Source organism: Podarcis cretensis, assembly GCF_951804945.1.
Source record: "Podarcis cretensis genome assembly, chromosome: 18".
Taxonomy (NCBI): domain Eukaryota; kingdom Metazoa; phylum Chordata; class Lepidosauria; order Squamata; family Lacertidae; genus Podarcis; species Podarcis cretensis.
This window is the reverse complement of record NC_137188.1, coordinates 6,718,017-6,742,673: the sequence shown is the minus strand read 5'-3', so window position 1 is coordinate 6,742,673 and position 24,657 is coordinate 6,718,017. Positions and strand designations below refer to the sequence as shown.

Sequence of the window (24,657 nt, the reverse complement as noted above, 5' to 3'; positions counted from 1 at the left end):
GCCTAGGTTAAATAGAGGTTTTTTAAAAAATAATATCACTGGAAATAAGTACAAATGAGCATAATCATTTTTAAAATATAAAATGCCTGCGAATGGGATACAAAATAACCACACAGAAATAAAAATCAGTGCTAATATGATTCCTTTAAATAAAAAATATAGCAGTTTCTCATCAACTCCCCTTTGCAATCAGGCACCGTAACCACGTGACTGCAGCGTGCCCGCTCACTTCCGCATTGATCTAAAAGTTCGCACTGCGCAGGCGCGAAAACCGCCCAAAGTACATTCCTATTCTCCCTTCCGTCCTCTTTTCCCGCCTCTAGGATCAAAGAGCTGCGCCGACGGGGCTAGAGCGGCCGTGTCCCGGCTTCCTGCCGCAGGCAGGCCCCTCCTCCTTCCCCTGCCGGCCCCCGCCCGCCCCTTGCCGGCTCCTATAAAAGGCAGCTTGTTGACGTCAGCGTCCTCTTCCGCCCGCTCGGCCCCTGCCAACGAGACAGGGCTACCCGAGCCGCCGCCGCCATTGTTGCCGGCCTTTCTTTTTCCCCCCTGCCCCTTCTGAAGCGCCTCCGGAGAATCCGGCGCCATCCGCCAACATGGTGAGGCATCGGAGGCTGGGCTTGGGCTGAGGGGAAGCGGGGGGCCTGGGGCGAAATGCGGGGCTGGGGAAGGCCGCGGGGGAAGCGCGGCTTAGGCTCCGGGGAGGCCGCCGGGCCTGCTGTGGGGTTGGAGGCCTACGGAGCGGGAGCGGGGCCAGTAGCGAGAGGAGGCCCAGGCCTAGAAGGGAGCGTATAAGCTACAAGGGCAAATCAAAACTAAAGCAGCTCTGTTATAGGGACTGTAAAACCTGCTTGCTAATGTTGCGGCCGGGGAATTTGGGGTGAAAAGAGGGGCACTAATAATAAAAGAATTAAAATTAAAATTAAAAATATTAAATTAGAATTAAAAATATTAAATTAAAATTAAAAATATTAAATTAAAATTAAAAATATGGGGCTCCTGAGCTTTAAGCCGAAGGGTGTGGTTGGACCTTAATAATGTGGGGGGTGGGAGAGGATTCCCCCCCCCCAAAAAAAACCCCCATGTTAGTCCTACTCGAGAGTAGGCTCATTAAACTGATCGTTAAACTCGGGGCCCTTCCATTTCAGATAGGTCCCACTTAGGTGGAAACCAACCTCTTTTTAAAGTAGCTTTTATTTCTCTCTATACTCAGTGTGTTTTGTTTTTTCTTAAGGGTTCCCCTTTTATTTTTCCTTCACCTTGTTTCTGCGCCAGAATAAGCCTACCCCCTTTTTTTCAAATACAAAAAGGAATTTTGGGTTGGGGGATATGCTAGGGCAAATAGGTGAATTTCATTTTTAAAGTAGCTTTTATTTCTCTTTATACTCAGTGTTTTATTTTTTTTTAAATGGTTCCCCTTTATTTTTCCTTCCGCTTGTTTCTGCGGCAGAATAAGCCTACCCCCCCTTTTTCAAATACAAAAAGGATTTTGGGGGATATGCTAGGGCAAATAGGTGAATTTCATTTTTAAAGTAGCTTTTATTTCTCTTTATACTCAGTGTTTTATTTTTTTTTAAGGGTTCCCCTTTATTTTTCCTTCCCCTTGTTTCTGATGCAGAATAAGCCTACCCCCCCCTTTTTCAAATACAAAAAGGGTTTTGGGTTGGGGGATATGCTAGGGCAAATAGGTGAATTTCATTTTTACATCTCCTTCGCAATGCGTGGTTAATGTATGTAGTATGTACACATGCATGTTAAGGGTCCTAACTCCCTATATTCCTAAAATCTGTGTTGGGTGGGCTTGAGCCTCGCCATGGCCTCAGCCTAAACTCACAGCGTTTTTAGGATAAAAAGTGGAAAAGTAGATGGTCACGTACACAACCTTCAGCTCCCAGGAGGAAAGGTGGGGTTTAAATGTAATAACAAGTAATGAATTGATGAAGGGGGTCACGGAATGACATATTCAAGCCGTGGTGAGTTCTGTGTACGTTTGAAGATAGGGGTAGATAGATCCCTTTGGGGATCTACCAAATAGGGGGAGAATAGGTCTTGGAATCACAGTCAAAACTAAAGAATCCCAGAGCTCTGTATGCATCAGAATATATTTGGTTGGCAGGTAAAAATATCTGTTGCGGGGGGAGACGTGAAATGATGTGGCAGTGTGAGGAAGCTGGGAGAATGCCAGGATGTTATCTCGGCCAAAGGGAGGTACTGCAGAGTGGAAAGTGCATTTTCTCTCTCTTATTTCTCTTCCCTGCGTTAAAGCAGCCGTCTTATGTAAGCCCTGCGGTCTTTGGCGGGGAGGAGACGCCTAGAGACTTCGGAATTAGATTTTCTCCCGTCCCTAAAGCCCAGTGAACATGGGTGATTCGTGCTGAAACGATCTGTTTATCCAAACGTTTTAGGAACTGCGACGGGTGGTTTTGTTTCCATAGTTCAGAGTACAGAGGGTGTGGAGGCCATCCCCAGTACAACTTGAAAGATTTTGTGTGCCTTTTTTTTTTATAAGCCCATGGAGAACGTGTTTGTGGTCTGGTGTGTGTCTTTTTTAATGTATCTATAGGCCTTCATGTTTGCCTTGTAATGCCCTTGGAAAAAATTGTGTTTGTTCTGTAATAGCAGAATTGGCCCATAGAGGGGCCGGCGTGACTCAGTGAAGTTACATACTTTATTATACTAGGTCAAACTGCTGATTCATCTAGTCCAGTACTGTCTACTCTGACTGAGGATAATAAAAGGGCAGTTCTTTCTAGTTAGGGATAGGCTGGGCTTTCTGGGATGGGAGGCAGATTAGTGCTTCGCCCACCCTGATGCTTAGCAACAAAACGGTTCATAGCTAGGCTCCATTCAGAGCTGGCGACAGCTTGGCAACGAGAAACACGTGCGCAATGCCTTTTCCTCTCGCCTTATGAGAGAAACAGACATGCTTGCAACTGCAGCAAGCAGAAGGTTCATTGGTAACAGTTCTTTGGGCAGATCCACACCATATTAGACTTCTCCCAAAGAATCCTAAGAGCTGTAGGTCGCTAATGGTTCTGAGAATTGTAGCTCTGCTGGAAGTTGTAGGTCTGTGAGGGGAGGTGGATTGCAGTTCACAAGATTATTTGAGGGAAGTCACGTGTGTTGGATGCACTTTAAATGTATGGTGTGGGCCTGCGCTAAGCAGGATCTGGAACCACATGTTTCCAAGTTTGGAGGCAAATTCCGTAGAGCAGTTATAGCCAGCTTCCTAATACAGTGGTGCCCCGCAAGACGAACGCCTCGCAAAACGGAAAACCCGCTAGACGAAAGGGTTTTCCGTTTTGGAGGCGCTTCGCAAAACGAATTTCCCTATGGGCTTGCTTCGCAAGACGAAAATGTCTTGCAAGTTCCTGCGGGTTTTTCCCCCTTTTCCCAAGCCGCTATCAGCTGATCCGCTGATAAGCCGCTTAACAGCTGATCGCTAAAAGCTGCTAAACCGCTAATAGCGCTAATCCGCTAAGCTGTCAATGGGCTTGCTTCGCAAGATGAAAAAACCACAAGACGAAGAGCCTCACGGAACGGATTAATTTCGTCTTGCGAGGCACCACTGTACAGAATGACACCTCAGTGCTTCCTCTCCCCCCCCTTCAATAAAGCAGTCCAGGGACGGCCTGTTCTCTGAAGCAGCCACATTAACCTCCCTTCTGTTACCCCCAGGTGAACTTCACCGTAGACCAGATCCGGGCCATCATGGACAAGAAGGCCAACATCCGGAACATGTCAGTGATCGCCCATGTGGATCATGGGAAATCTACCCTAACAGACTCACTGGTTTGCAAAGCTGGGATTATTGCCTCAGCCCGTGCTGGAGAAACCCGTTTCACCGACACGAGAAAAGATGAGCAGGAGAGGTGTATCACTATCAAGTCCACGTAAGTCCATTCCAGAGTCGTCTCTCCCCCCCCCCTTCTCTATTCCTGAAACTGCCAGAAAATGAATCGCCAGCAGAAGGCAGGTTTCTTTCAGGTGGGGGAGATTCAAATAGGGGGTTTAACTCTCCCATTAAAATCATATAGGAGGTTGGTGGTTTGCACGCACCCAAGGATGGCTGTTGAGCAGAAATCCTGCATTACAGCTCTGTAGGGGGGTGGGAATTACATCAGTCAGCAAAGCCTGAGACTCTTAATCTCTGGGTCATGGTTTCAAGCCCCACATTGGGTGAAGGGTTCCTGCCTCGCAGGAGGTTGGGCTAGATGACCCTTGGGATCCCTTCCAATTCTAGAATTCTGTGATTCGAAAAGGTCTGAAATTTTGCTGATTTATGCTGTAAGCATCTCAAGTTGGTAGTGGAAAGGTAAAACTTGTCACTCTTGATGTAATTCAAGTATGTATGCATTAATTCAGTGCTTTTGAAGACAAGCCATAGGCCCTCGTTACTTGTATATTGTATTTTATTTGTCTTCTTTTAATGTGTGTAAGCAACCTTGAGTCCCAGTTCAAGGAAAAGGCAGGATTATTATTATAATTTTATTAAATTTGCATTCTGCTCTATAACCATAGATTTCAGGGCAGTTCGCAACATTAAAAAACACAAAACACATAATTAAAATAATGACAATTCAATAATTCCCTTCCCTCTCCAACGCACTTTAAAAGGGCATTGGATGTCAATTAGCCAAAGACCTGGTTAAAGAGGAACGTTTTTGCCAGGCGCCTAAAGCCAAACCTCCCTGAAGAGAGCCTATTCCACAAATGGGGAGCCACTTCTTGTATTTTCACCCTCCGGACCTCTCATGGAAGGAGGGACGTGAAGAAGGGCCTTAGAGGTTTCTTGTGGTGGAACGGTAGTTTAACTGTTTGGATTTTATGCATCTTCTTCCTCCAGGGCAATTTCTCTCTTCTACGAGCTTGCGGAGAATGATTTGGCATTTATCAAGCAAAGCAAAGATGGCTGTGGCTTCCTGATCAATTTGATTGACTCCCCGGGCCATGTGGATTTCTCGTCGGAGGTCACTGCTGCCCTGCGTGTCACCGATGGTGCCTTGGTCGTCGTGGATTGTGTTTCTGGTGAGATGTCCACCTTTGCTTTGAGATCTAGAGCCGTGGCCCCTCGCTGTGGCCTGTCTCCCAAGCATCGTACGCCCCATAGGCTGGAGAGGGAAGCAAGGGTGTCCATAGGCTGAATGAAGCCCCACCTTCTGCATTAGGAAGTTTTGGAGGACGCAGTCCTAACCCTCATGAACCCCCCCCCCCCAAAGTGCTCATAGCCCCATAGCGATGACTTGAGCCTTTGTTTCCTCTTCCTCCCAGGGGTGTGCGTCCAAACAGAGACTGTTCTGCGCCAGGCCATTGCTGAGAGGATCAAGCCTGTCCTGATGATGAATAAAATGGACCGGGCTCTGCTGGAGCTTCAGCTTCAACCAGAGGAACTGTACCAGACCTTCCAGCGCATTGTGGAGAATGTGAACGTCATCATCTCCACTTACGGGGAAGGCGAGGGCGGCCCCATGGGCAACATTATGGTAAGGCGGGCTGGGGGGGTGTTCAGTCTTGACCTTTCACCTTTGTGAGCAGCTGTATCATGCTCAGAGTCGACCTGTTGAAATTGGGCCTGCTCCGACTGGCTTAAATTATTATTAGTTATCAAGTATTATTAAATTATTATTAGTTATCAAGTATTTTGTGCTCTGGTTTCCCAGAACAGCTTGTGCGGTGAGAATAGAAGTGAAGTCCATTAAAACCTGGCATATAATGAGTGCTAAACACAAATTAAATACTCAAAATGGATTTTGAAGGTACAAATCCTGCCCACTCTTGTTAATGGATCAGCGCATCAAAGTCCATTGACATGTTTTAGGTACCCTAAAAGCCAATTGCCCGTGAAAATAAGTGATTTTGCCTGGCACCCATAGACAAGACAACAAATGGTGTTCTTCCCTGAGGAGAGGGATCCACAAATGCATCCACCGCTGAAAAGGTTGCCAACCTCTTTATCTCCCTTGAAAAAGGGCCTCAGTGGTTGTGCTCATGAGTGTGAATTGGACATAACCCCTATTGCATGTCACAAATGGTCGCTAGAACACAGTTACATTGAAACTTGAGCACCTCGGTCTGTTCCAAAGTGTGGCAGAGAAATCAGTATTGATGTTTAAGCATTAGAATGCTTAGAATCCTAGAATTGTAGAGTGGGAAGAGATCACCTAGTTTAACTCCCTGCAGCGCAGGAATCTTTCGCCCACATGGGGCTCAAACCTTGAGATAAAGAGATCTTATGCTCTACAAACTGAACATGTTTTATTTCTTCGAAATGCATGCCGCACAGGCATTTATTTTCATTGCCTCTGTGGAAAGGTCATATGAAGTTAGCCCAAATAGAATAGCCTCACTTTTAGGGAGTGGTGAAGTGAGCTTTCGTTCTGTAACTTGAATATGTAATGGAACATTTTCAAAGTCTGTACCCTTCATGGTTTGTTTTTTCCTCTTTGAGAACAGCTAAAACGATAATGACATATTAAAAGACGAGCTTCCAGCACATCAGGAAGTTGACTCCTTAACTCCATGTGTTCTTGCCTTCCAGATTGATCCGGTTCTGGGCACTGTCGGCTTTGGCTCCGGCTTGCACGGCTGGGCTTTCACGCTGAAGCAGTTTGCCGAGATGTACGTGGCGAAATTTGCAGCAAAGGGCGAGGGGCAGCTGAGCACAGCTGACCGTGCCAAGAAAGTAGAAGACATGATGAAGAAGCTGTGGGGAGACAGGTGAGAACGGCTTGGGCTTCTGGAGCTTGGGGCTCTTCTTTAGAATCCACTCGGCAGGTCGGAATGCTGTGGGGAGAACACTTAGAGCTGACCTCCCTGCAACGGACAGGATCAGAGCAAGCACTTAGTCCTGAGAATTGTACCCCAATTTGTTGGCTTGGCTTGGCCACCAAGGGTCAGATCCAGGCCATACACGTGAAGCATGTAGCTTTCTCTAGAAAATGGGGATACATAGCCCTCGAGACCCCACAGATTTCAAAGTGGTGTCAATTTGCAGCATGCCAACTAGGCTCGGAGGACTGCAAAAGGCACAGAGGAGGCTGACTGCTTTCGAGGGGGGCAAGTGAGGAAATGGCAGCCTGTCAAAGGAGTTGGGGGCCCCGGAACGTAGACATTTGGCTCTTCCAAAAGATGGTCATGCGGGCAGCTTCCAGGAGGGCCACCCGCTTAGGTGGGTACTCTGAGAAGCTGGTAGGCAGGCCAGACGCCGCAGAGCTCAAGCTCACATGCCATTTCTGTCGGAAATCAAGCCTTTATCAGGAGAAACTGGCAACTCTCCCAGGCACCCGGCATGATTCCCTGTTGACCTCCCTGGCTGCATTCCCCAGCAAGATCCAGGCTAGGTCGCAATAGGCGATCCTTCTCAGCGTGAGAAGAACACACCCCTCTTTCCTGCTCCCCCTGGCAGGGGAAAGAGATAGACAGAAGCGTATTTACATGCCTTTATTTCTGTCTTTGCAGCATTACAAAAAAACATGACTGCTCTCTTCAAGCTCCAGCAGTCTAGAGTCAAACACTACCTGAACAGGAACAAACGGAAGAGCTCACATTACACTCTGAGCTAATTCCGGTGCTTTGCACTGTGAATTGACTGTCCCTCTGTTTCCCACGGGCTGTCCCAACATTCCCATCATGTTTACTTTTCAAACTAGCACTTTGCAGCTGCATTGCATCCATATCGTAACAATTTCGTCCCTAGGTACTTTGACCCAGCCACTGGCAAATTCAGCAAGTCGGCCACCAGCCCAGATGGGAAGAAGTTGCCAAGGACTTTCTGCCAGCTGATCCTGGACCCAATTTTCAAGGTGATGTACTTTGCTCCCAGTTTTCTTCCCTATAGAGTTGCTTGGTGCTCTTTGTGGTCTGGCGCGATCTGAGCATGATGATGGAAAAAAATTCTTCACTTTGACCTGACTTGTGAAGTTTGAAGAAGTTTTTGTAGGTCTGACCCAGAGTTTGCCAATCCACACTACAGAACCTCCCGATAAAATGTCTGAGAACCTCCCGGCCGTGCCTTCGTTTCTTTTGGCACCAATAGAAGGGTTCCACTTCCCTCTCTGCGTGAAGGTCCAGGCTTGAGAGGGGCTTCCAACTCTGGAATAAGAACGTAAAAATGGTGGTTCTGGCTAATTTTATTTATAGAAGTGCAGTCGTACCTTGGAAGTTGAACGGAATCTGTTCCAGAAGTCCATTTGACTTCCAAAACCAAAGTGCAGCTTCTGATTGGCTGCAAGAAGCTCCTGCAGCCAATCAGATGTTCAGCTTCCAAAAATAGTTCACAAACTGGAACACTTTCGGGGTTGCGGCATTCGGGAGCCAAAACGAGAGCTAAGCTGTTCGAAAACCAAAGTACGACTGTACTGATTCTGTTATCCCACCATATAAGAAAATATCAAGGTAGTCTTAATGAGTTAAATTTTAAAAATTGAGATGGTTATTAAGCTGACAAGCCAATGAAAATCAAGTAGCTGCATAGGCCTGGTGTCATAATGTCTTGAAGAGACGCCTGAGAAAAAAACGAGGGTACTCTCTGGAAGAGTGTTAACCAGAATGGGACTGGGTGCCCGACTTCTGTTTGTGGTCATTTGAGGCTCTGTAAATGAGGGGGAACAATGAACAGCTTTCCTCCGGATGATCTCAGTGATCAAGTCTGGGATATGAAGGCTCTGGTGCTCAGGACCCAGTTGTTCAGGTCTTTGTATATGAACAAAAGAACCTTGAATCTGCTGTGGCAGCCTCTGCACAGACAGTTTAGATATTTTAGTTGCTGCTTCTTTTAAGCCAAAAGTCAGGGCAGCCAGCACAGTGTGAAATAGAAATGGACTTTTGCATTAGCTGTATTGCCCTTGCCTGTCGCAGTTAGCGGGAAGGAAGCCTGACGACCTGTTTTGAGTGTTTTTCCTTCCTTTGGGAATATTGCTACAGGAGACATAACCCGCTGCTTCTGTGGGAGCTGCACCCAGCCAAGCCTAATGTCCGTGCAATTATTTCTCGTTTGAAAGGTGTTCGATGCGATCATGAACTTCAAGAAGGAGGAAACCGCCAAACTGATAGAGAAGCTGGACATAAAGCTGGACAGTGAGGATAAAGACAAGGAGGGGAAACCCTTGCTGAAGGTGAGGGGGCAGGTGGCTCATGCCCTAGGAAGGGTGGGGTAGGGGAGTAGAAGTTAAAATCCCTGCTGGGGTAAGAAAGCCTTCAGCAGGCGCCAGAGGAAGAAGCTCAGATTTTTAGCACACATGGAACACTTAAAACAAATCCTTATTTCCTGATGAATTTAGCTTTTGGACCACACCCCCCCAAACTCAGCCCTCCAGCTGTTTTGGGACTACAACTCTCATCAGACACAGAGGCATACCAAAAAACGAACGTGTTTGCATTAGGGGATGTTCTGAAGTAGAGGACCTTATGCATTATATCTTGCACTGTCCGTTATATACCGTATTTTTTGCCCTATAAGACGCACTTTTTCCCCCTCCAAAAATGAAGGGGAAATGTGTGTGCGTCCTATGGAGTGAATACAGGCTTTCGCTGAAGCCTGGAGAGCGAGAGGAGTCGGTGCGCACCAACCCCTCTCGCTCTCCAGGCTTCAGGAGAGCCGCAGCGCCAGCCCCACAAGGTCGGGGGGCAGCGGGGAGGCGGAATGCCGCCATCCCGCTGTCTCCCGATGTGGTTTGGAGGCTGATGGCGGGGTGATGCGTGCTTCTCCCCGCCGCCAGCCCCGCAAGCTCCGGGGACAGCGGGGTGGCGCAGTGCGTCTTCCCGCTGTCCCCGGACCTGGTCTGCAGGCGGGCGGCGGGGAGAAGAGCGCTTCTCCCCGCTGCCGGCCCCACAAGCGCCTGCGGGGGAAATAATTTTTTTTTTCTTTATTTCCCCCCAAAAGAACTTGGTGCGTCCTATGGGGCGAAAAATACGGTAATGATGCAAGAAAAAGATTTTTGGTACCTATAATGACAGGGTCCCCTGGCCAGAACCCCCTTGACATGATGTTGTATCTCCTTGCAGATACAGATAAGTATGTGACCTGGCGGGTAGCACTTTTTGCAACTGCTGCTAGGAAAATTAGAGCAAATTATATAGCCAAAGTAGCCATTAACTGTAAAGGAGATGAATTTATTTGATCCCATCTATCTACCTCAGGCTATGCTCTATCTTTGTCACCAAACTCTGAGTATAAATTGCACACTGTATTAATTGATATTGTTTTTAACATTAGTGACCATGTGATGATTTTAGCTTATGAATTTTATTGTTTAATGCTTTTATTTGTACATTGGGGTACTTTTATAGCTTTGTTCAGAGTACGTAATGTTTTAATAATATAAATGTTTTAAGTCTTTTTTTACCAATTCAGTATATTTTCTTTTAATTGTCAAATAATTCTGTGTACAGTGGTGCCTCGCAAGACGGAAAACCCGCTAGACGAAAGAGTTTTCCGTTTTGGAGGTGCTTCGCAAAACGAATTTCCTATGGGCTTGCTTCACAAGACGAAAATGTCTTGCGAGTTCCTGCGGGTTTTTTCCCCTTTCCCCCCCTTTTTCTAAGCAGCTTATCCGCTAAGCCAATAAACCACCGCTAATAGCGCTAAGCCGTCAATGGGCTTGCTTCGAAAGACAAAAAAACTGCTAAACGAAGAGACTTGCGGAACGGATTCTTTTCGTCTTGCGAGGCACCACTGTACATTGCGGCAGCCATTGGCTATGTGCAATAAAACTGACTGAGACAACTCCCATTATCCTTAGCTAACAAGACCAGTGGTCAGGGATGATGGGAATTGTAGTCCCAAAGCAGCTGGAGGGCCGAGCTTGGGGCTTCCTGCTTAGGACTATAATGCAACAAATAGAACACTATCTTTGGAAAGGTTTTCCTCCAAAAGCATTTTGTTTTAAAAATCCATTTAAAAAAAAACCAATTCAAATCAACAAAATTGATTTAATAAAAAAATCCAATTTATATATAAAAAAATTCAGTTTAAATTTTTAAAAGTTTTTTTTTTTAAAAAAAATTGATGTTTATCCACCCTGGTGGGATTTGCTTCCACAAAAACATGCATGCATGTTTTAATTTAAAAATCCAATTTAAATTTTAAAAAATGCGATCCCCTCCCCCAATTTTTTAAAATAAAAAACCCCATTGGTTTTTACCCACCCTGATTTGTGGTGACCTCGCTAGGTGACCGGCTTAGATGACTCTCCTCTCTGAACTCATGGTTCCTCCCTCTCCTTCCCAGGCTGTGATGAGACGCTGGCTGCCTGCTGGGGATGCACTGCTGCAGATGATCACCATCCACCTGCCCTCTCCTGTCACCGCTCAGAAGTACCGCTGCGAGTTGCTGTATGAAGGGCCCCCTGACGACGAAGCTGCCATGGGTAGGTAGCCCCACACCCGAAGACGAGCAGGGTTCCCCATCCCCGGAAAGAGGGTGACTCTCTAGTGAAGAAAGTGGCTGAACAGAAACGGTTGCAGTTTTTTCTTGTGCCCTAGAGCCTTTAAATGGGACGCTGGTGGCGCTGTGGGTTAAACCACAGAGCCTAGGACTTGCCGATCAGAAGGTCGGTGGTTCAAATCCCCATGATGGGGTGAGCTCCCGTTGCTCGGTCCCTGCTCCTGCCAACCTAGCAGTTCGAAAGCGGTTGCAGTTTTTTCTTGTGCCCTAGAGCCTTTAAATGGGACGCTGGTGGCGCTGTGGGTTAAACCACAGAGCCTAGGACTTGCCGATCAGAAGGTCGGTGGTTCGAATCCCCGCGACGGGGTGAGCTCCCGTTGCTCGGTCCCTGCTCCTGCCCACCTAGCAGTTCGAAAGCACGTCAAAGTGCAAGCAGATAAATAGGTACCGCTCCAGCGGGAAGGTAAACGGCGTTTCCATGCGCTGCTCTGGTTCGCCAGAAGCGACTTAGTCCTGCTGGCCACATGACCCGGAAGCTGTACGCCGGCTCCCTCGGCCAATAAAGCGAGATGAGCGCCGCAACCCCAGAGTCAGCCACGACTGGACCTAATGGTCAGGGGTCCCTTTACCTTTAGAGCCTTTAAATAGTCTTTTTTCCCTTTTCCTCCCCAAGGAATTAAGAACTGCGACCCCAAGGGCCCCCTGATGATGTACATCTCCAAAATGGTGCCGACCACCGACAAGGGCCGCTTCTATGCCTTTGGGCGCGTCTTCTCGGGCATCGTGTCCACCGGCCTGAAGTGCAGAATTATGGGACCAAACTACACCCCAGGCAAAAAGGAAGATCTCTACCTGAAGCCAATCCAGAGGTCCGTTTTTCAAAAATCGCCGGGCTTTGCTTCGCGCTTCCCGTCCCTGTCCGTAGGCTCGCGTGGGCTTTGGGTGGCAGGACGTGGCAGCTGAAAAGAATATAAGAGTTCAGGAACAAAATCCCACCTTATCCAGCAATTATGTTCTGCAGAGCCCAGCTATATGTAGCTCTAGAAAACATAACCAGGCTGGGCGTGAGTGGGTTTCGCACACTTGTGATTCCAAGGCCACCGCCTTAAGTGACCCTCAAAGAGGAGAACTGAGTGAGAGCTCCCACTTAAGGGAGGTGGCGCCACCTCCGTGTGAGGAAGAGAACGTGCGCACTGGCGATCCACGTAGCAATTCCCGGACTGTCAGTGGGCCGGATCCAGAAGGCAATTGGGCTTGATTCGGCTTGCAGGTCTTAGTTTGCCGGCCCATGCTTTAGATCAGGGGTCAGCAACCTTTTTCAGCCGTGGGCTGATTCTTTTGAGGGGCCAGACTATATTTTTTTGTGGGGAACCGAATGAATTCCTGTGCCCCACAAATAACCCAGAGATGCATTTTAAATAAAAGCATACATTCTACCCATGTAAAAACACGCTGATTCCCAGACCGTCCATGGGCCGGATTGAGAAGGCGATTGGGCTGCATTGGGCCTACGGGCCTTAGGTTGCCTACCCCTGCTTTAGATGTTCATAACCTGTCCCTGGGGAGAGGGGGGATGTGTCAATAGTTTTCCCCTGGCAGTGGCTCATTCCAAAAGAACGCCAGTCCGCCCCCAGAGCAGACTTTCCAGCCCCCCCCCCCCCGCTGCTTTTGCTGTACTGCACCTTCCCACCACTTCTGCACAATTCTCTCCTCCCCCCCCCCCCCCACTTTCCTTCTTCCGAATGTCTCAACAAATGAAACTGATCTGTAAGAAATGTTACTTAGAGAGAGAAAGGAGAGAGAGAGATTGCACATACTTTTGTAAACTAAGAAAATCTTTTTTTATTTAATTTTTTTAAATGATATTTATTAGATTTTAACAAGAAAAAAGTTACATAACAATTAACAGAAAAAAACACCAGAAAAATACAAAAAAACAAAAGTTTAACATACAAAAGAAGAAAAGAAGAAAAAAAATAAAAATCCCTTTTTTCAATTTCTTACGATTCATTTACTTATTTTCCTGACTTCCTCTCAGCTCCCTTTTTTGTATTCAATTTAAAAGTTAGTTCAGCAAATTCATACCCTCTTGATTTACCCTTAAATTCATCGTCATATGTTCTAACTTCAAATTTTCATCTAATGTCACTCCATTCTTACATATTCTTATTTTACCTTATTACTTGAGCTTCATTTCATTTCAGAATCATTAACATTGAAAATTTTACAGTTCTGAGAAAATCTTTTTTTTTTAATACATTTTTTTTAAAAAAATAAAAAACTCTCCCCTCTCTAGAACCATTCTCATGATGGGCCGCTACGTGGAGCCCATCGAGGACGTGCCTTGCGGCAACATCGTGGGGCTGGTTGGCGTCGACCAGTTCCTGGTCAAGACTGGCACCATCACCACCTTTGAGCACGCCCACAACCTGCGCGTCATGAAGTTCAGCGTCAGCCCCGTGGTGCGCGTCGCCGTGGAAGCCAAGAACCCAGCCGACCTGCCCAAGCTGGTGGAGGGGCTGAAGAGGCTGGCAAAGTCTGACCCCATGGTGCAGGTGAGCCAGGGTGGCTAGCCTGCGTAGAAAACCCATCGAGGCCTTCAAAGGGTTTTTAGCTGTGGGAGATGACAGGGGGGGCAGCACATTGTGGTTTGGGGGTGGGGGACGCTTCTCTTTTTAGGCTGGGCCTCATTTCTGCTTCATTCCTTTCACTCTTCCCCCCATCTTCCAGTGTATCATTGAGGAGTCTGGGGAGCACATCATAGCTGGCGCTGGGGAGCTGCATCTGGAAATCTGCCTGAAGGATCTTGAGGAGGACCATGCCTGCATTCCAATTAAGGTACCATATTTTTCGTCCCATAGGGCACACTGCCCTATAGGACGCACCTAGTTTTTTTTTGGGGGGGGGGGAAATAAAGGGGGAAATTATATGCCCCCCCCAGGCGCAGGGCTGGCTATCTGCAACAGCCTGCTATCTGCAGCCTACGGAGCCCGGCGGGAAGTCGCACCGGTCTCCCAAGGGTTGCACAGAGCTTCCTGAAGCCTGGAGAGCGAGAGGGGTCGGTGCGCACCGACCCCTCTCGCTCTCCAGGCTTCAGCGAAAGCCTGCATTCGCCCCATAGGAAGCACACACATTTCCCCTTCATTTTTGGAGGGGGAAAAGTGCGTCCTATAGGGCGAAAAATACGGTAATTGCACCACGTGACAAGTCTCGAGCCTGGTCTTGGTGGCTCTAAGACACCGGCAAGCAGGACCCGACCATAAGAGATCTCTCACCCTCCCTTGGTTCCCAGCAAGTGGTATTCAGGAGCATTACTAGAATGAATAATAATAATAATAATTAATAATTTTTCATTTATACCCTGCCCATCTGGATTCCAACAAAATAATAAAATACAATAGTCTGTCAAACATTAAAAGCTTCCCTAAGCAGGGCTGCCTTCAGATGTCTTCTATATAGAATAAGAGGCCAAGGAGAGCGTATGTATAGAGAAGATTGGAAAACCTTTTTTGAATATATGCGGTCAAAATTGTGTACACTTGAAAACGCTGTCAGTATTAAGATAAATACAACCGTGTCAGAAAGTTTTGATGGATGCAGTAATGGAATACTGAATGGCATAACTTTTGTAAAATATGCAGGGATTTATAAACCGTGAAAAGAGAAGAAGGGAAGTCATTGATCTCTTAAGGATGTAAAAAATGGGTATTCTAAATTGTCAAACAGAAAATTAATTTAAAAATTATAATAAATAAAAACAAAGCCATTGCTACAGACTATCTCAAGGCAATGTACAAGATGCAATAAAGAGAGTCCGCATTGGCTTTGAAGCGGCTAGGGACTTAAAAATTATTATTATTTAATCTTTCTGGCAGAAATCCGACCCAGTGGTCTCTTACCGCGAGACTGTCAGTGAGGAGTCTAGTGTTCTGTGCCTTTCCAAGTCTCCCAACAAGCACAACCGCCTGTACATGAAAGCCCGCCCCTTCCCCGACGGCCTGGCTGAGGACATCGACAAAGGCGACGTCTCAGCCCGCCAGGAGCTGAAGACACGGGCCCGTTACCTGGCCGAGAAGTACGAGTGGGACGTGGCCGAGGCCCGCAAGATCTGGTGCTTCGGCCCGGACGGCACTGGCCCCAACATCCTGACGGACATCACCAAGGGGGTGCAGTACCTCAACGAGATCAAGGACAGCGTTGTGGCAGGCTTCCAGTGGGCCACGAAGGAGGTAAGCAATAGTGGGCGCCCCTCATCACAGGGCGGTGGGCTGTCTGCCTCCTGCCTTCTTGGAACGGAGCAGAGACTTGCTGCAGTTTCCGAATAATAATTTATTACTTGCACCCCGCTCATCTGGCTGGGTTTCCCCAGCCGCTCTGGGCGGATTCCAACAAAATATTAAAATACAATAGTCCATTAAACATTAAAAGCTTCCCTAAACAGGGCTGCCTTCAGATGTCTTCTAAAAGTCTGGTAGTTGTTTTCCTTTACTTATTTCCATGACTTCCTCTCACCTCCCAATTTTGTATTCTAATTCAAATCGTTATTTCAGCAAGTCCTTCCAACCTTATTTTCATTTAAGTAGTTTAACATAATATATTACAATTTAACGTCCTCTCTTTTCGTCAATTTCATCAACTCGTCTTTACTTAGTCCTTTATGTCATTTCAACCAAAACCATCTAATTTTCTTTTTCCAACACTGGTAGTTGTTTTCCTCTTTGACATCTGGTGGGAGGGCGTTCCACAGGCCCTCTGCCTGGTTCCCTGTAACTTTTGAGTGCTTTGTCACATCAGCCCCTCAAGGCTGTGTTCCAGCTTTAGGAAGTTGAATCAGCCTCGTATGTGATTTCCTCTTGCCTCCCCCTGAGTTGTGAAGGGGCGTCCTTTTAAGGGATTCACTTTTCCTTTCCGGGTGTTCCTTGGCCTGCGTTTCTCCGTGATCGAGGAGGGTGGGGGTGCCGTCTCCGAGTTCCCCTTCCTCCTGCTGGGTGCTCTGTCCGTTCCCCCTCTGAGGGCCTGGGTACTGCCCAACACACATACACACTGCCTCTTCCTCAGGAGGAGCTGCCATGGGCAGTGGGGAGATGGTAGAGGATGAGGCTTTCAACCTCAGGGTCGTAGGTTCTGGTCCCACATAGGGGAAAAGATTCCTGCGTTGCAAGAGATTGGACCAGATGACCTCTGGGATCCCTTCCGATTCCATGGGACGACTGTACTGCGGGGCAGGGATGGAAAGGGAATCAAAGGATATTTGCATCTCCCCTGTTTCTTGTCTCCAATTCTCTCTTTTTATATATAATAATCATCATTAGTTTTCAATTACAATAACCCAGTGATAGCCTCATTATAACAATGCCAAAGTATATACAATTGCTGATTCCAATTATTCAGATGCCAAATTAAATAATTTAGGTGGCCTCCCGTGTGCTAGAATTGATGGTTTGATTATTTGCTTTATTTCTGCGTTCCAAAATCTTACCCATCTCAATTACGCTCCAGTTAAAATAACAATCCCTTATACAACAACTGCAGTACTAACAGCATCTATTCGTATTGACATGTTACCTTAAACCTCCTGTGTGTGACACTTATTCTGTCCATGATGTTCCTTCCCGTCCTTGTAAAATATTATGCCTATCCTTTCTCAGTTGTTGCTGCTCTCCATCATATCTAGACTCGGATTCTCTGCCCCTTAGTAGATCGTGCTCTTCCCATCCTCTGGTCCCCCTGGGCGACTCCTCCTCCTCCTGGCTCTGAAAGTTTGCAGGAAGAAGGCTGGCCATAAGCTGAAGGAGGCATTGGCCCTACCTTTGCTTATTGGCTGCTATGGCAGAGTGCTTAATTGCTTTTAAAAAAAAAAAAAAAACCAACTACATTGCCTGCTTTAGAGGAAGGACAGAAAAGTTGGGTTGAATGCAAACTAGAAAATGATTTTCTCTCCCACCCCCAACCCCTCTCTTTTCTCCAGGGTGCCCTTTGCGAGGAAAACATGCGCGCAGTCCGCTTTGACGTGCACGACGTGACCCTGCACGCCGACGCCATCCACCGCGGAGGTGGCCAAATCATTCCCACGGCCAGAAGGTGTCTCTATGCCTGCGTGTTGACGGCTCAGCCCCGCCTCATGGAGCCCATCTACCTTGTGGAGATCCAGGTGGGTAACTGGAGGCAGGCTGTGTTCTTAAGAGGCGGCAGCAGCCCGCTGGCTTGATTCCGTGCAGTGCTGTAACATATACCCGCTTTCTTCCCCTTCCAGTGCCCAGAACAGGTTGTGGGTGGCATCTATGGTGTGCTGAACAGGAAGCGGGGGCACGTCTTTGAGGAGTCCCAGGTGGCCGGCACCCCCATGTTTGTGGTCAAGGCCTATCTTCCTGTCAACGAGTCCTTTGGTAAGTGTCAGCTTTTATCAGCCTCCCTTGGCACTTGAATCTTCCAGGTGACTTTTGTCAGCAGCTGGAGGTGTGAAGGATCGATCAGAGGTTGTCTCCCAGGCTAAAAGTGTTGGTAAGGTAAAGGTAAAGGTACCCCTGCCCGTACGGGCCAGTCTTGACAGACTCTGGGGTTGTGCGCCCATCTCACTTAAGAGGCCAGGGGCCAGCGCTGTCCGGAGACACTTCCGGGTCACGTGGCCAGCGTGACATCGCTGCTCTGGCGAGCCAGAGCCGCACACGGAAACGCCGTTTACCTTCCCGCTGGTAAGCGGTCCCTATTTATCTACTTGCACCCGGAGGTGCTTTCGAACTGCTAGGTTGGCAGGCGCTGGGACCGAGCAGCGGGAGCGCACCCCGCCGCAGGGATTCGAACCGCCGACCTTTCGATCGGCAAGCCCTAGGCGCTGAGGCTTTAACCCACAGCGCCACCTGCGTCCCAGAAAAGTGTTGGTACTTACATTTAAAGCCCTAAATGGCCCATTATACCTGAAGGAACGTCTCCACCCCCATCATTCAGCTTGGACACTGAGGCCCAGCTTTGAGGGCCTTCTCGGTGGTGGTGCCCTCCCCGTGGAACGCCTTCCCATCAGATGTCAAGGAAATAAACTATCTGATTTTTAGAAGACATCTGAAGGCAGTCCTGTTTAGGGAAGTTTTCAGTGTTTGATGTTTGATCGTGTTTTTAGCATTCTGTTGAGAGCTGCCTAGAGTGGCTGGGGAAACTCAGCCAGATGGGTTGGGTATAAATTATCACTAATATTAAACCACAGAGCCTAGGACTTGCTGATCTGAAGGTCGGCAGTTCGAATCCCCGTGACGGGGTGAGCTCCCGTTGCTCGGTCCCTTCTGCCAACCTAGCAGTTTGAAAGCACGTCAAAGTGCAAGTAGATAAATAGGTACCGCTCCAGCGGGAAGGTAAACGCCGTTTCTGTGTGCTGCTCTGGTTCGCCAGAAGCGGCTTAGTCATGCTGGCCACATGACCCGGAAGCTGTACGCCGGCTCCCTTGGCCAAGAAAGCGAGATGAGCGCTGCAACCCCAGAGTCGGTCACAACTGGACCTAATGGTCATGGGTCCCTTTACCTTATGCCTCCAGGGTGCTGCTTTTATTTAAGACCAGGAGCTGGTTGTGGGGTGTGTGGGTAAACGTGAACACCTGTATTTCTGTCTTGCAGTTTTGTTTGCTTATAGTATAAACTCTTTTCTCTCTCTCTCTCTCCCCCTCCCTCTTCACAGGCTTCACTGCTGACTTGAGATCCAACACGGGTGGCCAGGCTTTCCCCCAGTGTGTGTTTGACCACTGGCAGATCCTGCCCGGAGACCCGTTCGACAACACCAGCCGCCCCTGCCAGGTGGTCGCCGAGACCCGCAAGCGCAAAGGGCTGAAGGAGGGCATTCCCGCACTAGATAACTTCCTGGACAAATTGTAAAAACCAATCAACCAAGCAGAATTAAAAATGCCACACCAGATGTAAAAGAATAAATTTAAAAATGTATGTTGTGGGACTCCAAATTTAACTTGCATAGTAACATCAGTGCCGCAGGTGTCTTGCAAAAGGCATTGGGCTACTTCCTTGCTTGATCTTCCGTCTTGGGGCAGATTTTAAAAAGAGCCGTGTCTGCATTCAGACGGTTCCAGGCCGTCTGCACACGAACTAGCGGGGCCGCTCACCCAGTGCCATTATAACTTCCAAAAATACATTTCCATTTGATGCAACTGAAACGTTGCCCGCCTCCATATTTATTTGACGCTCGGAGCCAAGTGAAGGGGGGGAAAACCTGTCTTTTCGTCCCTTGGTTTGCAGGTTGGGGAGGACAGGAAAACTTCCGAAAAGAAAAGGGTGCGTGAAATTTCATTCCATACTCAAATACTGGATTCGATGGGGAAGGGGGGGGGGCAGTCTGGAGGAATTTTCTTTTAGGATTGGGAGAGAAAAGGGCGGGAGGCTTTTCTAGTTGGGCAAAAGCTAGAAGGCCCGCAGCCTCTCTGCTAAATGGGTGTCATTGTGCAAATCAATGTATTAGTACCACTGGAATAATAAATTTAATAAGACGAGGCTGCCTGTTGTGTTGGATGTCTTTAAGAGCCGTTGAGACCTGAGCCCACACACTTAGAAGCAAGGGGGGAGCTCATCTGTGCTGTACGAAAGCAGTTTTACTTAGAAAACGGTGCGCTTAGTGCAGGGGTTGTATGTGTGCACACAGTTCTTTGCTGGCGCCTTGGAAGCTTCACAGCTCCCTGATTTTGGCGTAGATTACTGTCATGCAACCCAGAGTCGGTCTTTTCAAAAGACAATAGAATTGTCAATAAAGACAATAGAACCTTTGGAGCATTAGCGGCTGAAGGCCTCTGGGTTTAATTTTTGTGAATAGCTGGTCAAAAACACACAGGATGGTTTTCGCAAAGTCCCAGCAAGCAAATCAGGATGAGTGCTCATTAACTTGTAACCACCCCCTCTTCCCTTGCAAACAGCAGGCTCGATGAGGAATAGATATAATCGAACCTGTTTGCAAGCAATCAAAATAGGTCGCCTGGGGACTCTCACAGACATGAATAAAGACCAGTAGTGATTGAGTGAATGATATCTTTGCGATAATTAAGAGGTATATACACTTCACTGCTTGCCATAATGTGTGTATGAGCAAAATTGCATATGAGAATCTGGATATTGGGAGAAATTTTCATTAGAGCTTTTAAGAAGCAAGCAAACGCCCCACCCCCCCCCTGAAAATCAAACATGGAACTGAATTTGTGACTGGAAAAAAATGGGAAATTGACATTTGTCCTAGTCACTAAACCTCTCCTGCCTTGCCAAGACACCTTTGGGAGAAGAAAGGGTTAAGGAGTAAACTGCCCAAATCCTAAATGGATTCCCTAAAATGGTTGGGCGGTGCTTGTACACTTGCAACACCTGCATCCAGGTGTCTTGCTCCGCTTTCCTTTGGACCCCATCAGCCAGTCTTGTCATCTGGGCAGCGCATGAACCCCATATTCACTGCCCAGGCTTAGGCCCTGGGGTGGTCACTTGGGTGCTGCCAACAGTGGTTTGATTTCACCCCTGGAGGTGCACTCCATTGTCTTTTGAGACAGCCTGATATCTGCAAGCACTGAGGTCACACAGTCTGGCCTGCTGGTAAAAAGTAAAGGTAAAGGGACCCCTGACCATTAGGTCCAGTCGTGACCAACTCTGGGGTTGCGGTGCTCATCTTGCTTTATTGGCCGAGGGAGCCGGCGTACAGCTTCCGGGTCATGTGGCCAGCATGACTAAGCCGCTTCTGGCGAACCAGAGCAGCGCACTGAAATGCCATTTGCCTTCCCGCTGGAGCAGTACCTATTTATCTACTAGCACTTTGATGTGCTTTCGAACTGCTAGGTTGGCAGGAGCAGGGACCAAGCAACGGGAGCTCACCCCGTCCCGCCGACCTGATCGGCAAGTCCTAGGTTCTGTGGTTTAACCCACAGCGCCACCCGCGTCTGGCCTGCTGGTACCTGCCAGCCTAATGGCTCTTAAGGTAGACTCAGCCTGAAGTTTGTGTTTGGGGAGGCTCATGTTAGATATATTCAGGTGGGAAATCGTTTGGGCTTTGGGGTCCGGATCTTTACTACCTGACCCCACCGAGTGGGCGGACTGGCTGTGTGGGGCAACCCACAGGTCAATCGCACGTCATCATGTACATGTGAGTTATCTCCACCTGTCAAAATTCCTTATGGAGGGCTCCCAACAGCTGGCTGCACAAAGGGCGTTGTGTATTGCCAGTCCCAACCCTGCATTCTGCCCAGCTGATGGGCACAGGGAACACACTGCTCCAAGCAAAAATCAACCCGTCCCTTGCCATCTGTGTTTGTTCTCTAGCATGGGAGGGTGGGGTTTGGGGGAAATGGCCTTGCAAGCAGAATTATTATTATTTAATAAATTCATATAACCACCCTTTATCTGTAGATCTCGGGGCAGTTCCCGCTCCTGATTTAGGAAGTTTAAGGAGCACCTTGAATTGGTCCAGGAAACAAAAAAGGCAGCCCATAACTGAGTGTGGTATTGTGCAAGAACCAGGTACAATGGTGCCCCGCAAGACGAATGCCTCGCAAGACGGAAAACTCGCTAGACGGCAGAGTTTTCCGTTTTGGAGGTGCTTCGCAAAACAAATTTCCTATGGGCTTGCTTTGCAAGACGAAAATGTCTTGCGAGTTCCTGCGGGGTTTTTTTCCTCCCCCCCCCCTTTTTTCTAAGCCGCTAATCTGCTAAGCTGCTAAGCCGTCAATGGGCTTGCTTCGCAAGACGAAAAAACCGCTAGATGAAGAGAATCGCGGAACGGATTCTTTTCGGCTTGCGAGGCACCACTGTATCCACAAGAGTTCTTGCTGCCATGCCTGGTTTCTGAAGTGTCTACAAGCCTGAACGCCAAGCGCACTGCATTCTAAAGTAGATTTGCCCAATGCTTGGCACGATGGTGGCCAGTTTAGCTGGAGGCATCCTGGAGGAACATTAGCTGCCTTGGGGTTTCCAGAGGATGTTGGACTCCTTGGCCCCCAGCTGGCATGCCCAAGGTTTAGGAGCTGTTGGAGTTTATTGTCCCATAAAGTCACCATTAAAAAACCTCTAAATGAGGGTGAAAGTGGAGAGCACAAAATATGGTCTGAAGCTCAGCATCAAAAAAACGAAGATCATGGCCACTGGTCCCATCACCTCCTGGCAAATAGAAGGGGGAGAAATGGAGGCAGTGAGAGATTTTACTTTCTTGGGCTCCATGATCACTGCAGATGGTGACAGCAGTCACAAAATTAAAACTACCCATGTACTGTCTGAAACCCAAGGGATGCCAGTGAATTTGGGTGCATTGGTTGCCAGTGAATTCCCCCCCTCCCCGCTTTCCTCCCCCTCTAAGAGTAAACTGTAAGCAGAAATGCGGAAGTCGGTCCCATGTTGCAGCTTGGGAAGTCAGAGGGGGGTTGTAAGGTCTGGACAAGCTGATCCCCAGTGCTTTAGGGAACATGGTGACTTCTTGTTGTTTAGTCGTGTCCGACTCTTCGTGACACCCTGGACCAGAGCACGCCAGGCACTCCTGTCTTCCACTGCCTCCGGCAATTTGGTCAAACTCATACTGTCCCACCATCTTGTCCTCTGTCGTCCCCTTCTCCTTGTGCCCTCCATCTTTCCCAGCATCAGGGTCTTTTTCACGGAGAAAAAAAAAATTTAAAAGAACATACAGTTATACCTTGGATCTCAAACGCCTTGCATTCCGGTCCCCAAATACTGCAACCCCGGAATGAATGTTCTGGTTTGCAAACGTTTTTGGAAGCTAAACGTCCGACGCAGGGCCGGATTTAGGATTGATGAGGCCCGAAGCTACTGAAGGTAATGGGGCCCTTTATATGTCCAGCTGTCCTTTGTCAAAAACAAATTGCCGCTGTTTTTTATGTTGAATATATGCTACAGTACAGTGGTATCTCACGATGCGAACGGGATCCGTTCCGGAGCCCCATTCACACCCAGAAGCGAACGTAACTAGCGACGGCACATCTGCGCACGCACGCATCGCTTTTTGCCTTTCTGCACATGCGCGTGACATCATTTTGCGCGTCGGCGCATGCGCGAGCATCGAAACCTGGAAGTAACACGCTCTAGTCCAACCCCTGCAATGCAGGAATCTCAGCTCAAGAACCCATGGCAAGTGGCCGTCCAAGCTCTGCTGAAAAACCTCCAAAGAAAGAGAGTCTACCGCCTTCCGAGGGATTTCCTCCCACTGTCAAACATCTCTTGCTTTCAGAAAGTTCTTCCTGGAGTCGGAATCTCCTTTCTGGTCGCTTGAAGCCATGGCTTCAGATCCTGAGGGCCTCCGGAGCAGGAGAAGACAAGCTTCCTCCCTGGGAGGCCCTTGAGATATTGACAGGGCTCTCATATCCATGTCCGGAGGGACAGGGAGCAAAACATCTCTCTCTCCCCTTTCCCCACCCCATGCAGAATGGCAAGGGGTCTGTGCATCCGGCTGGGAAGAAGGTGGTGGGAGTGTGGAGCCCAGCCAGGGCTGGCTGTGGGCAGGATCCTTCCACTGCCGGGGGTTGGACTGGATGACCCTTGGCACCCCTTCCAACTCTGCCATGCTATGATTCTCTTGAGCAGCTGAAGGAACGGGCGGGGGAGCAAGATGCAGAAGAAGGGGAGGCACAACCACACCCCACCAGCCCCCTCTGGCCTGACCCACGGTGGCCTCATCCCAGCACACTTTGACCCCCCTGGTTTTAAAAGGGATGCCTGTCAGATGACAATGAGAGTTGGTAGAGAAAGATGGATTCTCAAGGTAGGAGGCCTAGAGGAGATGAGTGGCAATATTATTATTGTGAGGTGATGCTATTACAATTCCAAAGCAAGGAGGGAGGGGGAAGAGAGAGAGAGAGTGGAATTCTGGTGGAGACGGAAGATGGAAGGAGGCTTGGAAATGGAGTTTGAAGGGGGGGGCAGGTGAGAGTCAGTTGAGAGTGGTGGGTTCTAGAAGGCGGCACGAGGGGGGGGGCTGGAGCTGAACTGGACATAGCTGCCATTGCTCCGAGGATGTGGTCATTTAATGCAGCAAGAATGGGGTCTCAGCCATATTGGCGGCAAGATGATTCTCTTGATTCAGGTGAGCCATGGAGCCAGGGCTTGGCTTGTACAGAAATTGTACCTCAGGTTAAGAACAGTTTCAGGTTGAGAACGGACCTCCAGAACGAATTAAGTTCTTAACCCGAGGCACCACTGTGCTGCTAAAGCCCAGATGCCTCACCCCCCCCTCCAAGCTTCACAGAACTGGGCTATGCCTGATTATCGTCTCCCAAAGCAACTTGTTGCTGTTTAGTCGTTTAGTCGTATCCCAAT

At 48.4% G+C, this 24,657-nt stretch overlaps 1 protein-coding gene across 1 annotated transcript; it reads left to right on the top strand.

Annotated features, from left to right (window-relative positions):
* The first annotated feature begins 439 nt into the window (after window positions 1-439).
* LOC307206975 (elongation factor 2) lies at window positions 440-19,302 on the top strand. The gene is made up of 15 exons (XM_079960532.1): window positions 440-596; window positions 3,676-3,890; window positions 4,844-5,025; window positions 5,269-5,480; window positions 6,536-6,714; window positions 7,694-7,799; window positions 8,997-9,110; window positions 11,225-11,363; window positions 12,054-12,249; window positions 13,677-13,935; window positions 14,111-14,218; window positions 15,256-15,609; window positions 17,349-17,531; window positions 17,634-17,766; window positions 19,043-19,302. The coding sequence occupies exons 1-15, from the start codon at window positions 594-596 to the stop codon at window positions 19,234-19,236; spliced, it is 2,577 nt and encodes an 858-aa protein (XP_079816658.1). The 5' UTR covers window positions 440-593; the 3' UTR covers window positions 19,237-19,302.
* Window positions 19,303-24,657: the final 5,355 nt, after the last annotated feature.

Coding starts and splice junctions, on each gene's coding strand:
- LOC307206975 (XM_079960532.1), top strand. Junction 14,219..15,255: donor ATGCCTGCATTCCAATTAAG/GTACCATATTTT, acceptor TCTTTCTGGCAG/AAATCCGACCCAGTGGTCTC. Junction 15,610..17,348: donor TCCAGTGGGCCACGAAGGAG/GTAAGCAATAGT, acceptor TCTTTTCTCCAG/GGTGCCCTTTGCGAGGAAAA.